The sequence below is a fragment of the Phodopus roborovskii genome, unplaced genomic scaffold (genome assembly GCF_943737965.1).
Source record: "Phodopus roborovskii unplaced genomic scaffold, PHOROB, whole genome shotgun sequence".
Classification (NCBI taxonomy): domain Eukaryota; kingdom Metazoa; phylum Chordata; class Mammalia; order Rodentia; family Cricetidae; genus Phodopus; species Phodopus roborovskii.
Window position 1 is genome coordinate 35,157,492 of NW_026126418.1, and position 15,224 is coordinate 35,172,715.

General features: G+C 41.5%; 1 protein-coding gene across 1 annotated transcript in view; it reads left to right on the forward strand.

The window, feature by feature from the left end:
• Lrp2 (LDL receptor related protein 2) overlaps window positions 1-15,224 on the forward strand; it is a 145,728-nt gene that overhangs the window by 82,135 nt on the left and 48,369 nt on the right. Inside the window, exons 35-46 of the mRNA XM_051184531.1 lie at window positions 398-575; window positions 1,663-1,876; window positions 2,801-3,040; window positions 5,604-5,792; window positions 8,811-9,731; window positions 9,859-10,024; window positions 10,306-10,464; window positions 11,233-11,522; window positions 11,987-12,190; window positions 12,544-12,786; window positions 13,174-13,299; window positions 14,663-14,785. Of these exons, the coding sequence (XP_051040488.1) occupies window positions 398-575; window positions 1,663-1,876; window positions 2,801-3,040; window positions 5,604-5,792; window positions 8,811-9,731; window positions 9,859-10,024; window positions 10,306-10,464; window positions 11,233-11,522; window positions 11,987-12,190; window positions 12,544-12,786; window positions 13,174-13,299; window positions 14,663-14,785 (3,053 nt within the window). The remainder of the gene's footprint in view (window positions 1-397; window positions 576-1,662; window positions 1,877-2,800; window positions 3,041-5,603; window positions 5,793-8,810; window positions 9,732-9,858; window positions 10,025-10,305; window positions 10,465-11,232; window positions 11,523-11,986; window positions 12,191-12,543; window positions 12,787-13,173; window positions 13,300-14,662; window positions 14,786-15,224) is intronic.

Sequence of the window (15,224 nt, forward strand, 5' to 3'; positions counted from 1 at the left end):
GCGAAATTATGTTGAAAGTGAAGGATGTAATCCTTTTTTTTTTCCCTTTAAGTTCAAGTGAAGAGTACTTAATGGTCCATACACAGGAATTTTAGTAATTAACCATGATATAAGCCTGGTCAATACATTGTGACCTTGAAGGCCGAGTAGACAGGAAATTCTATCATCCTGTTTTCAGCACTATTTAAAATTTCAATACTATTCAAAGAGGTGTGTAGCACTCAGATAACAGAACTCTATAGAGACTGACGTATACGCAGACAAAACACTTCCCAAGTGATGAATAAACCCACAAAAGTCACTGACTGTTGCTATACATTTAAGGTTTTTCTGTAAAACAGTATTGCCCTTCTCTATTTTCTGTTTCATGAAACCCCAATGCTTTTCCTGGTTGTAGGAAACTGTATTGGTCAGACCAGGGGACGAACAGTGGGGTTCCTGCCAAGATCGCGAGTGCTAACATGGATGGAACATCTTTAAAAATTCTCTTCACGGGGAACCTGGAACATCTGGAGGTTGTCACCCTGGATATCCAGGAGCAGAAGCTCTACTGGGCGGTCACCAGCAGAGGCGTGGTATGAGCAGCTTTAGTATTCACTACCTGTTCACACTACTGGGTGATTCTGAATGTGTCGGGTTACTTGGTAACCTGAAGCACAGTGCTCTCCTTACTTTAGTATGTGCAACAGCATTCCCTCCGGAATGATGGCTATTATTTTTCCTATAAACCTTTGGTTTCATTAGGATCAGTCATCACCACTTGTCCTTGTTTCCTACTTGTCCCTTCAGAGGCATGGATTTAACATTTTAGTGATGTCATGCTTTTCTTTGAAAAGACTCTAGGTTCTCCCGTTACAGAGTAGACACACACACACACACACACACACACACACACACACACACACACACACACACACACGAGAGACTAAGAAGCATCTCAGCTCAGCAGCTGAAGACATCGTTAATGTGAAATTTCCTTTACTGATCATTTTCAACGCCAACCTTTTATACTCTGCAATAAGTGCACTATAAGATTCCATTGCTGCTAGGCCCATGATGCTTGCCCGGTGCTAGGCTGCAGAAGCAGTTTCAGGTTAGGGCTTCAGTGTTCTAGTTACTGGCAGCATGGAGGCTCATGATTCCTTTCTTCTAGGCTTTTGGGATTTCTGTCACATAAGCTGGGTCCCCTTATGTGAGGTAGTGAGCAACCCAGATCTCACTGTCTCTGTCAGCGTGCAAAAGAAAACACAAAGGCAAGCTTCTGAACCCAGGTTAAACAGCTACACCCCCACCCTCACCAGAAGCAGTCTACACCACAGCACCATGCTTGGCTCCCATCCAGTAGGGCTGGCTTATGGTTCTGGGGAACACATCTCCTATCCTGGTTAAGAAAGTTGTGTGTGCAGATGTTACAGCCCGCATGATAGTGCGTGCTCAGACAAGACTTTTCTATGCATTCTTTAGCATGCTGTGAGTCAGTGAGTGCTCTTGTCAGTCAAAGATGAGGATGTTCAGCATACTTGTGATGAACCAATTGTGTAACATAAGTAAGAGTACTCTGTAGAAAGGATAGCATACCACAGGCACACAAGAGAATGTTAATCTGAATGTGGGTTTCACTCAGTGTGAATCAGGGAATTAACGAGAATTCTGATCCTTCAGATAGAAAGAGGAAACGTGGATGGGACAGAGCGGATGATCCTGGTGCACCATCTGGCCCACCCGTGGGGTCTTGCATTCCATGGCCCCTTCCTTTATTACTCTGATGAAGAGTATGAGGTCATTGAAAGAGTCGACAAGTCCTCTGGGAGCAACAAAGTAGTCTTGAGAGATAATATCCCAAACTTGAGGGGCCTTCGTGTTTATCACCGGCGCAGTGAGTACCTGTCATAGAAACACATTCATGGATGTGTGATATATAGGCACACATCTATACACTCACACCCTGTCCACATATGTATTGTTCCTGGTACATATACATGTCTGCACACTCACACCAGAAGCTCCTTCCACATGTAGTTCCTGGTGCATACACATGTCTATACATTCACACCCTGTGCACATGTAATTCCTGGTGCATAGACATGTATGCAAAACTACTAGGAAGTATCAGTGACTAATCTGCCATCTAAAAGGCCAGAATTTGTTTCAGAATAAATTTACTCCCCTTCTTTTCTCCTAAGTTTAAAGTCTTACTTTGCTTGTGCTTTATAGCACTCTCCAGCATAATACCTGCTTTTTATTGTCCATATTTCTTGTTGTAATAGAGCCTACATAAAGACTGTCACTTTCTGTTTTTACTGTTCTATGCCTGGGAGTTTGTCCTATAAATTTTGGAACAGAATTTTTATTCTTAACAGAATACCCCCCAACAAATTCTGTGTTTTCTTTTATCAAGACATTGTCTTACTATGAGAGTAAGGTCTTGAACTTGTACAAATCTGCTGGCCACTACCCCCACACTTTAATACTAGCTTTATAATATTGAGTTTCTTTTTTTTTTTTACTTTAGAAATTTCATAGTTTTTAGACTTTAACCAAAGAGTGTCGACTCTTCTGTCTCCTAAATCGCATATTGTGTGTGATTTAAAAAAAAAAAAAAAACTTTCCTGTATCCTTATTTCCTAGGTTGAAAGGCAAGGGGCAAAAAGCACACAGATTCCTGTCTTTCAGTAGTGATATTAATCTGCTAATCTAGTTATTATGCATTTATTATTTTTACAATATTTGGTTGACTCATTAAAAAATGTGCTGGACTGCCAAGTACATAAGGTTACAGACTAATTTTGAATTCTTTTAGATGCTGCTGGCTCTTCCAATGGCTGTAGCAACAACCCAAATGGTTGCCAGCAGATCTGCCTGCCCACACCAGGTGGAATGTTCTCCTGTGCCTGTGCCAGTGGGTTTAAGCTCAGTCCTGATCATCGCTCCTGTTCTCCATATAATTCTTTCATTGTTGTTTCCAAGTTGTCGGCAATTAGAGGCTTTAGTTTGGAGTTATCTGATCATGCAGAGGCCATGGTGCCAGTGGTTGGCCAAGGTAAGGGGAACCCCTGATCAAGTCAATTTCTTCTAGCTGGTACCAGCTCCAGTGCAGTTTATAAACTCCAGTCATCAGAATCTTCTGGAGGGCTGTCAAACTCAGAGCTGAGCCAAGTCCTATCCCTGGAGTCTTCTCACTTAGAATTCTGGGTTGTGGACATGGAATCTGCACATTTAATGGGGCCAGATTTTGCTGGTTCATGAGAGCCACAGATTTAGAGGGGGTATAAATTGTATATCAAGTACTACAAAATGGGTGCTTAAGAAAACTTCTGTATTCCTGTTAATGAGGTGTAGGCTGAAGGTTCCCTATTATTTGTTAGTATATATTTGGTGAAGTGATGTACAGGAATTCAGTGCTAGTCTCCAGTAATCATATTTTTGTTTCAGTCTTTTTTTTTGTGCACGAGGAGGGGGCACAAAGTCTCAGTATGTGGCCCTGGTTGACCTGAAACCCACTAACCTTGGACTCACTAACCTCTGCCTCCTGAGTGCTGGTATTAAACTCTAGCATGAGATGGGAAAGTTTATGAGCACACGAAGAGTTTCTTAGCACCATAAGGGGCATGGAAGAGTATCCAGAACACCAAGGGTAGTGGTGGAGCTTTTCAGAAGAGTGCTTGCTCAGTGAAGGGCTGTGGGTTTGCTCCCCAGCGTTGCAAAACCAAACGAACAGGAAGGAAACACACTCAGAGGAAGCAAACTTCTACTCCTATTGCATGCCAACAATTCAGTAGCCTTTATAAGACAATAACAGCTGTAGCTGACATGTGGGTGTGGACAGTGGAACTCTCACAAGGCCCCCTCCCTAGATGAAGAATTGCTGAGAGAATGAGAGTCAGTCTTTCCAGGGGATGAGCCCCTTGATTGTTTGCCCAGACTAAGTGGTCAGGGCATATGAGCAACACTCAGCAGACTCAGCAGCTTGTAGAATACATGTATATACACATAATAATAACAACCATACATGCACCCTGACCACCCTCCCCTCCCATTCCCCGACTCCCATTCCACATGTAGGGCTATGCCATCCAGGTGGGGTCATGTAAATCTGTCAAGTCATTTGAAGTGGGGACTAGGACTTCTCTCCTGTCTCTAAGTTAAGGCAGTTATCCCTCCATGGGGGATGTGTTCGCAAGGTCCTTTTGTGCACCAGGAATACATCCTGGTTCCACTGTCTGAGGTCCCTTAGACTGCTCAGTCCTTCTGTCTGAGACCCATATTCAGGGGGTCTGAGTCAGTCCCATGCTGGATTCCCAGCTATCAGTCTGGGAGGTCCATTATCTCCTCCTTGTTCAGGTCAGCTGTCTCTATGTGTTTTTGCAACCTGGTCTTGTCCTCTCTCTCTCTCTGCATCTGGATTCTAGTTTGACTCAGTGTTTAGTTATGGGTGTTTGCTTCTGTTTCCAACAGGTACTAGATGAGGGCTCCATGATGGTGGATAAGTTAGTTGTTGATCTCATTATCAGGGAAGGGCATTTATGGTAGCCTTTCCACGGTTGCTCAAATTGTTAGTTGGAGTCAGTCTTATAGGTCTCTAGACCTTTCTTTAGGTTCAGTTTTCTCTTCAAACCAATAATAGCTCCTTCTTTTATGTTCTCTCTCTCTCTGTCTGTCTCTCTTCTGTCTTCTATTCCTACCCTGACTCAATCTTCCTAGTCGCATGTGCTTTCCTCTCCTCCCCTTCTCTTTCTTCTAGTTCTCTCTCCATTTACTGCCCCCCCACTCCCCCTGTGCTCTGGGGGACTTGTCCCTTCCCGCTTCTGTGAGGGACTTTATATGAATCACATAGAATACACCTTGTATCCTAGTTCCTCTGGTGGTGTGAATTATAGGCTGGTGATCCTTTTCTCTAGGTCTAAACTCCATATATGAGAGAGTACATACCATGTTCTTCTTTTTGTGACTGGGTTACCTCATTCGGGATGGTTTCTTCAAGTGCCATCCACTTGCCTGCGAATTTCAAGATACCATTATTTTTTTCTGCAGAGTAGTATTCCATTGTGTAGCTGTGCCACATCTTCTTTATCCATTCTTCAGTTGAGGGGCATCTAGGTTGTTTCCAGGTTCTTGCTATTCCAAATAATGCTGCTATGAACATAGTTGAGCACATGTCTTTGTTGCATGGATGTGGATCATTTGGGTATATGCCTAAGAGGGGCGTTACCGGGGAAGAGAGGGTAAGCGAGAGGGAGGAAAGGAAAGAGGGAGGGGGAACTGGAATCGATATGTAAAATAAAAAATAAGTAATAACAATATAAAAAAGGATATAATTATAAATGTAATCAGATACTATTTCAAATTAAACAGGAAAATATAGTGAAACTAAACAACAACAATAATAATAATTAAAGGAAGAGACTATAGAGGAATACATGAAAGTAGATATGAGGTTTAGAAGTAGAGGAAGGGGAGTAGTAATGGGGAGCAGTGTGTGATAATAGGGGATGAAATATTATAATGAAACACATTAGTTTGTATAATGACAAATGCTAATAAAAGGGGGGAAAGGAGGTTTGAAAGCCCCAGTTCCGTTGGCTGATTTCTCTCAAATATTCTAGGACGAAATGTTCTGCATGTGGATGTGGATGTTGCCTCCGGATTTATTTACTGGTGTGATTTTAGCAACTCTGCGAGATTCTCTAACGGAATCCGTAGAATCAAACCTGATGGGTCTAATTTTACCAACATCGTTACCTATGGCATAGGAGCGAATGGGATCCGGGGTATTGCCGTGGACTGGGTAGCAGGTACGTGATCTGGAGCCTTTTGCTTTCATCACTATTGTCTGATTGGTTTTTGTACACAGATGTGCAAGATCATTTAGTCTAGGCTGTGCGCTCACTAAATGCAACATGAGGTATTTTAGTTGACAGACTAGTTATAGATGAATCATTTAATTTTCTTCTGCTTTTATGCAATTAAGCAGGAATATATCGAATTGTGGTTTAGTACTTTTGTCCTAAGGTTGACAGCAAATTTCTAGATTAGAATTATTGAAAGTTATGAGAGGAAAGGCATTCACTTACTGTAAAGCCACACAATTTTAGTTGCAGATTCTTTTTCTTTAATTTTTGTATTTTGATATTATAATATAATTATGTGATTTTCTCCTTCCCCTTCTACCTCAGACTCTCCCATGTACCCCCAACTCTCTCTCTCCAATTTATGGCCTCTTTTGACAATAATTGTAATTGCATGCACATCCTTGCACATTATTGCATATTCTATATTCTTTGTAAACTTTTTTTAGTTGATTCTGTATGGATGTCTCATTACACACCCTGATCCCATCCATACCCATGTCCCTTCCTGTCTGTCCTCTGCTCTGGCAACCTCCCCCCAAAATAAAATAATGTTTAAAAGAAAAACAAAACATAAAAATCAACAAGGAAGGAAGTAAGTAAGCAAACAATCAAAAAGAATCTTGTGTCTTTGGAAGCTGCAGTGTGACCCAGTGAGTCACACATTAACCCTTTAGCCCATACATCTTCACTGGCAAGTGTTCTTTGTGATGAGTCATTGATCACAATGTAGGCCCTCACTGGGACCCTACTTGCATTTCCTGCTGTTGCCCTGGATCTTTGGATCTGCAGGTCCGGCCTCTTCACATGCTCCAGCAGCTCATAGATGATGTGGTTGTTGGGGCGGGCCAATTCATAGCCCTGGATCTGGGTCTGGGTGGTAGCTAGGTTGGTCGGCCTGTCTGCTTTCCCTCATCATCACCACCAAGGTGAGCTCTCTAACATTGCCCAGGCTAGCTCATCCAATATAGCAGGCAGCAATGAGCAGGGTCAGTTGTCCTCACCAGTACCCTACCACCAGTGCCAACTCTACTGTTTTACCCTGATGCAGTGCAGGGCTCGCTTTCCTGAGTGCATTTGGTGATGAACAAGGCCAGTTCCCCTACTCTCATGTCCCCGAGTCCAGCTCTTCCACCTGCTACAGGTGGCAAGGGGTAGAAGGAGAGGGCATCTTTCCATCACCCATGCCACCAGATGGCATATGAGGGGTGACAGTCAACGCTCCTATTGTCATACCCCCAGGCTATATCAACAGGGTCAGACCTACAGTGCCGCCTACGAGAGGTACAGGGCCCACTCTTGGTGAGGGTAATTGCAGATTCTTAATTGTTTCCTTGTTAATGTATAAAAAAAATCACAAGGTGTGTTTCCTCTTAGTTATTTTAACTTACTTAGGTTTGAATTACCACTCATTCTTAACAGTACCGAGAAATACACTTTTCTAGTAAAAATGGATACCATTATACATTACTGATCTTGATATGTAGATAATACTTAAATATAAACTTGCATTGTAATAGTAAATGTAGTAGTTAAGTTAGATAAGCTATCCATGGATTCTTAATTCCTGTTTCTAAGGGTATACTGTTTCTGATGGAGGGGCTGAATAGCGTCAACACAGTATGGCCAGTGGGACAAATGTACACATGCATTTGTACAGTTTTACTGTGACAAACTTCTGCCCATTCATTTGGTGTTGTCAATGGAAGAGCTGAATCCTTAGAGGAGAAACCATGTATTTTGTCTGGGTGTGTTGGCATCCTCAGTTACATAGTGAACCTAAGGCAAGGTTGAGATACCAGAGACCTCATTTCAACAAACATACAAACAAACGATCAAAGCCTGAAATACTCTCTGATGGCACTATTTGACAACCCTGGATTAAAAGAGATGGGTACCCCATATCTCAGCACCCCATCTAAAACATCAGCTACACGTTTCGCATTACACTAATTTCTCTGGATATGTTTGAGGAAGATTGAGAAACAACATGTGCACAGTAAAAAAGAGTGCATTGACTTATTTTACCTGGAATCAGTAATTTAAGATCTAGCATTCTCTACTCATCACACTGCATTCATTTTATAGTACTTCACATGGTTGGTATGTTATTCTAGAACTTATTTTATACCTTACTACCAAAGGGAAGTGGAGTTTGGATTTGACGGCTTTTAGAAAGTCAGTGGATAAAAACATCTAGTTAGGAAGCCATAGAAACCTTAAGAAGGCACAGGAGGAGATGGCTCCAGGAGATAAAGCTATCCAGGCAGAATTGCTTAAAGTCAAACAAATGATAAAGGCACAGAAAGATAAAGAGAAGGCGGTATATGCAAAACAATCTTTGCTTAAAGAGAATTAAATTCTGCTTAATACTACACATTGATTATATAAAGGATAATGTAAGTTATTGTCTATATATGATCTGTCATGTATTTCCCTTGATTCTTTGTCATCATTATTTACATAGAAGTACTGGCATAGGTTTCTTCTTAATAAAGTTTTATGAAATGCAAAAAGAAAAAAAAGACTTCATATTGATCTTGTGTACAAAGAGGTTTGAGAACATGGGTGGCAATCTGACTTCTTTAGGCTATAGTACATACTATACCATGTTAAAGTATATTTAGAGTCTTTGATATGAATGTTAAAGATTGATGCTTTAAGTAGAAGAAGAAAGAAATACACTTTGTAGTAAGAAGTGAGTTGTGATGTTGCAATGTTGGCCGTGAATTCTAATACAAGTGAGAAGGAAGCTGAGGATTTTTGAGAAAATAAAAACATTCTCTAAATTTTCAGAAAGATAAATGTTTATCTTTATAAAATTATGAATGAAATTTATTGTCTTGGAAAAGACAACATACTGATCACACCTCAAACTTACATTATTATATTTGGAAATGGTGTATCCTATATTTTCTTCTTGGTTTTCCATTCATCAGCATCCTCTTTTTTTTTTTTTTGTAGGAAACCTTTATTTCACTAATGCTTTTGTATCTGAAACACTGATAGAAGTACTACGGATCAATACCACCTACCGCCGTGTTCTTCTCAAAGTCTCAGTGGATATGCCTAGGCATATTGTTGTTGACCCTAAGAATAGATACCTCTTCTGGGCTGACTATGGGCAGAAACCAAAGATTGAACGCTCTTTTCTTGACTGTACCAATAGAACTGTACTTGTTTCTGAAGGCATTGTCACACCTCGGGGCTTGGCAATGGATCACAGCACAGGCTATATTTACTGGGTTGATGATTCCTTAGATATAATTGCCAGGATCCACCTTGATGGAGGAGAGTCTCAAGTGGTTCGTTATGGCAGTCGTTACCCAACTCCTTATGGCATCACTGTTTTTGGAGAGTCTATCATATGGGTTGATAGAAATTTGAAAAAAATCTTCCAGGCTAGCAAGGAACCAGGGAATACAGATCCACCCGAAGTGATCAGAGACAACATCAACCTGCTACGGGATGTGACCATCTTTGATGAGCATGTCCAGCCCCTCTCTGCAGCAGAGCTTAACAACAACCCTTGTTTGCAAAGTAATGGTGGCTGTTCCCACTTTTGCTTTGCTCTACCTCAATTGTCTACCCCCAAATGTGGGTGTGCCTTTGGGACTTTGGAAAACGATGGCAAGAGCTGTGTTACCTCCCGAGAAGATTTCCTCATCTATGCCTTCAACAATTCCTTGAGAAGCTTACACTTTGACCCTCAAGACCATAGCCCACCTTTCCAGGAGATAAATGTGGGAAGAGCTGCCATTGCACTGGATTATGACCGGAGAAATAATAGAATCTTCTTCACACAGAAGCTAACCTCTGTCAGTGGCCAGATTTCATATGTAAGCCTGTATTCAGGGACCAGCTCTCCAATTGTCCTACTTTCAGGTACGTGCATACGAGGTGGAATTTACTTTGGCAGTAGATATAAGGAGGTCAGCAGACTGAATATTCTTAATGCATGGTGAGATTCTAACATCTTCATGTATGTGTGTCTTTATTTGTCTGTATCCAGATATTGGCATTACTGATGGGATTGCCTTTGACTGGATAAATAGAAGAATTTATTACAGTGACTATTCAAACCAGACGATCAATTCCGTGGCCGAAGATGGATCTAATCGTGCTGTGATAGCCCATGTTCCCAAACCAAGAGGGATTGTATTAGATCCTTGCCGAGGGTATGCTACAGTCTTCTTGATTTATCTGCTTAATGGAGTAGGTGACGGAAATTACTTTATATGCATAGAGAAAAATAATAATCTATGAGCTTATACAGAAACAGAGCTTTAAGTGATTTTTACATAGTCTGACTCAGTAGTGTAGGAAGGAATGGAGTACTCTTTACATACAAATTGATTGTTATTTGCATTTAAAGAATGTTGCCACTGTGAAAAGTGGAAAGGTCTTTAAAGGCTTCCTTGTTGTGAATTAATTTTGTCTTCTGTTTGATGATGACTAGGTACATGTATTGGACTGACTGGGGTATTAATGCCAAAATCGAGAGAGCCACACTGGCAGGAAACTTCCGGGTGCCCATCGTGAACACCAGCCTGATTTGGCCCAATGGCCTCACTTTGGACCTTGAGACTGACCTTCTTTACTGGGCAGATGCTAGCCTGTAGGTTTCTCCTGTGGATTGCTTAATATGATGAGAATCTGGTAAACCAGAGAGATATTGCCTAAATATAGAACTAAAGTTTTAGGAACTGTTTTATGTTCTAGCTTTGTGACTGTATCCTAAGACATGTAAATTTGCATCCCTATGTGTACCTAAAGTTACAGTGGAATAACTTAATCTCTGACTATAGGCCTCAGATTTGAATAATGTGTCTGTTGGTTTGGACCCTCTTTATAATCCAATCCTTTTTCGCCTTTTAAGCACTTGTAAGGCAATAATGGGATGTCTCCAAGTAAGCACATTGCAGTTATCCGGATGTAAGAGATCAAGGGGTTTTGCTTATTACAGTTGTTTATCTACGTGTGTATCCCCTTGCAGATTTTGGTCTCGTGATATTCTGATTCCTCCCCCCCCCCCACCATTCTCTTATTTGAACCACATCAGTGATGTTTTGTGTTATTCTAAGTAAATTCCTCAAAACAATCAAGACCATTAAATTTTATTACTGTGTTTCACTCCAGACCCACGCATTATGCAAGTCTTTTCATGGACCACTCCAGCTTGAAGTGCTAGCCTGGCTCTTCCTAAATGATCTATGTAGGCCGGAGTATGATAAACTTCCTATCACCAAGAAGGAAACACATGGCATGCACTATATATGTCTGCCCCACTTGAATAGCCATTGGAGGTGGCACGAATAACTGCCAGGCCTAACCATCATGATTCTTTCTCCACTTTAGCAATTGCTTTTCTTTTTCTTTGCTTTAGGCAGAAGATAGAGCGCAGTTCTCTCACGGGCACTAACCGTGAAGTCATCGTCAGCACTGCCTTTCATGCCTTTGGCTTGACTGTCTATGGCCAGTACATTTACTGGACAGACTTCTTCACTAAAAAAATCTACCGGGCCAACAAGTATGACGGGTCAGATCTGATTGCAATGACCACTCGTTTGCCCGTCCAGCCTAGGGGTATTTCCACAGTCCGCAAGAACCAGCAGCAACAGTGCAGCAACCCTTGTGATCAGTTTAATGGAGGATGCAGCCACATCTGTGCACCAGGTAAAGGGCTGAGTAGGAGCATGAACACTAGCATAGAGTGACAATGACAGCAACGGTGTTGACACTTGGTAAGGGAGCTCACAAGCATATTATTTCCAAATAGAAGACAAATTGAAATTCTTAATTGCAGGTTAATGGAGGGTTCTATTTTGAGTTACGGTGTGGGTTGCTGTTCTGTTCTTCATGGATTGGCTTTGTAAAGGCAGATTAAGCTTGTTGGAGGGAAGGAGTAAGATGAAGACTTCTTCTGCTCCATTTTTCTGTTTAGGAGATGCTGTTTATAGTTTTAGGGTTAAATATGAGGACAGTTTCACAGGAATATGAAATATTGTGTTGTAGATGGGTAATAGTTATTTTTAATGGAAGAACAGCTCAGAATATAGTGGTGGATGGTGTTTCGTTTGTAAGATGTTTGCCATTCTAGGGAAGACTAAGAACGGTTCCTGTGCTTCTCTCTGCCCCAGGTCCAAATGGAGCTGAGTGTCAGTGTCCGCACGAAGGCAGCTGGTATCTGGCCAATGATAATAAGTACTGCATTGCGGACACAGGCTCCCGGTGTAGTCAGTCCCAGTTCACCTGCCTCAACGGGCACTGTGTCAATGAGGATTGGAAATGTGATAATGACAATGACTGTGGTGATGGTAGTGATGAACTGCAAACTCTCTGTGGTAAGCTGAACTCAGTGTTCTTGTTGGGAGTTAAGATGTCATTGTGCAACTGTTTGGCACAAAATCCTGCTGTGTTTAGTCACCTTTGTGTGTGTGTGTGTATGTGAGTAAAGTCATTAGATTAAAATCTTGGCATTAACATTTAGAGTCTCTGAATAGACTGGAAATGTTACCTAGACTCAAAGTCTATAAAACTGAGTGGTCACCAGGGATCTTGTAAGAGAGGCTGTGGGGCATGGCAACATTGCACCAAGGGCACCATGATACCATTGTCTCTGCCTGTCCATCTTCAGTTTTGATGTCAATGGAGTAAGAAGATGCAGTCGACTTTCAAGGTCTTTTCTTCCGTTTAGCCTTTCACACGTGCCGATCGACAGCTTTCACTTGTGCCAATGGGCGATGTGTCCCATATCACTATCGTTGTGATTACTACAATGACTGTGGCGACAACAGTGACGAGGAGGGGTGCCTGTTCAGGAACTGCAACAGCACCACCGAGTTCACTTGCAACAATGGGAGGTGCATACCCCTTGACTTTGTTTGCAATGGCATAAACAACTGCAATGATAATGGCACCTCAGACGAGAAAAACTGCCGTAAGTATATTTTACTTTAGGACATAGGAGATGAAATTTTTCTGTAAGGACTATTGCTCTTTGAAAAAACAAACAAACAAACAAACTAAAACTCAAGTGTTTGTTATAAGGAACTAAACAAGATAAGAAGTACATCTACCTAATATTTGAATTGTTTGCTTAATATGATGGGTCTGTATGTGCCTGCTAGATTGAAAACTCACCTCATGAACATGTTTCCCAACTTGGGATTCTATTTACCACTGCTCGCATGAGCTGTTCCTTTTTGCTCACTTTGATCATGCCATCCTGTGGTTTGGACCATTCTCTGAGTCTGGTAACATCGACATTGTTTATAACATGTTTGTTAGTTCTGTTCTAAGCATCTATCTGGTTGTCTTTTTAAAGCTCCCCGTACTTGCCTGCCTTCATTCACAAAATGCCAGACTACAAATATTTGTGTTCCCCGAGCTTTCCTGTGTGATGGAGACAATGACTGTGGAGATATGAGTGATGAAAATCCCATTTATTGCGGTGAGTGTGATAAAACTGTCTCTGTCAGTGAGGTGACCACACCTCACAGAAATGTGCTAGCTTTCATAGTTTGGAAGTAGATGTGGGAGGCAGTTGCTTTAAGATACGAGTGGCATGACATGAGGAGTCTCATGCTTCAAGCATATTTTTCTGGAAACCCATGGACAGTTGTTTTCTGAACATTATGGTAGTGACCTTTAGTAACAAAGTTTATGAAAATTTCCTCTATGAACAGTGGAAGTGAAAAGGTCTTCCCCAAGCTTAACAACTTTGAGAAGATTAGTATAAAAAGATGTATATCTTAATATTTTACCAGTTCCCTGTAGTAGAATTTCTGATCCCATCATCAGGAAACCACAGTACAGCACAAAAATCTGCTAGAGAAGTAATCAGGTACAGCCATAGCAGCAGCACAAGTAGCCAGAATCTCACAGGGCTGGGAAGGTTGGAGTTACTGCTTTCCAATATATGTTCATTGGCAAATCCATCAGCTATTATGGACCAACCAGGAAGGGGGAGCCTTTTATAGTAGAAGGACAAGATTTCTTTTGGGACAATATTATCCATTCTAATATTTGTACCCTTACATTAGAATCTAACATGACCATGTAAGGTTCAAAAGCAGCAGTCTCTCATCCACCCTAACAATTCCGAGTTACAATGAATAGGTAAGAATTTTGCCAAATTTTGAAAATTATAATTAGAAGGTTGTGGTGAGGGACAGAGTTGGTATTAATCAATTTAATAAAATTCACTTAATTAAAAAGTCATGCTTTTAATATAACATTTAATCCCAGCACTTGGGAAGTAGAGGTAAGAGGACCTCTGAGTTTGAGGCTAGCCTGGGCTACATAGTGAGTTGTAGGACAGGCAGGACTACTGGAAAAAAAAAAACTGTCTTGAAAAACCAAAATGATGAATATAATAATAAAACCAAATAAACAAGAAAAAAAAATCCAAGACTTATTATATACAGTTGTCTACCACAAAGACAGTTCTTTGGCATTTTAAATATTTTATTATGTAATAAAAATCAATACATTATTGGGACATGATCTCACTAATTCGCTTAGGCTGTCCTTTAGCTCAGTATTCAGTGATGCTCCTGTCTCAGCCTTTTGAATAGCTGAGACTGTTACTTATACCACATGTTTGTGGAGTCTTGAACAAAACTCCAGGAAAACTGGGGAAATAATTCCCTCTTGTATCTTATGCTCATTCATCCCCATAGAAACTTATTGAAAAGTCTGTTTCCCGAGCCCCAGCCTTCCTTTTCTGGCAGCAATTAACCAGTTTAAAGATACAGGCAGATGGCCAGCAGATGGGAGCCTGGTTGTGATCTAATCTTGTGCCTATCCTCCAGCCTCGCAAACATGCCACAGCAATGAGTTCCAGTGTGTCTCCCCTCCTCGCTGTATTCCAAGCTTTTGGTACTGTGATGGTGAAGCTGACTGTGCTGATCATTCTGATGAACCTTCCACTTGTGGTAAGAATAAGCAACCATGGGAAGCTTAGGGTGCACACTGTGAAACTGTGGATCCTCTCACACTTCAAATGCTGGAGCTACACAGCTAGGCACTCACCCTCCCTCTGTTCCTGCTCCCAGAGGGATGCCAAAACCATCCCATTGGTGTTCACCGAAGAGTGGCTAGTGCAAGGAATAGGGAAGCTGTTAGTTGATGCTGATGAAATGAGGTGGTGATGCATCCAGTAGATTGCCCAGCTTACAGAGCTCAGTCGTAGCTGGCTCGCAGTTGGAGTTGGTGAATTTTTGTTTGAGCCTTTTAAGACTGTAGGAAGATAGGGAAGTGACTGGATTCTTCACATACACAGAGGAGGGCACATAGTATGCGCACATGGTTTCTCCCATGTCTGTTTGTGGAGTGAGGTGCCCCAGCCCGGCCCTCTTGAGTACCTGAGGCAGT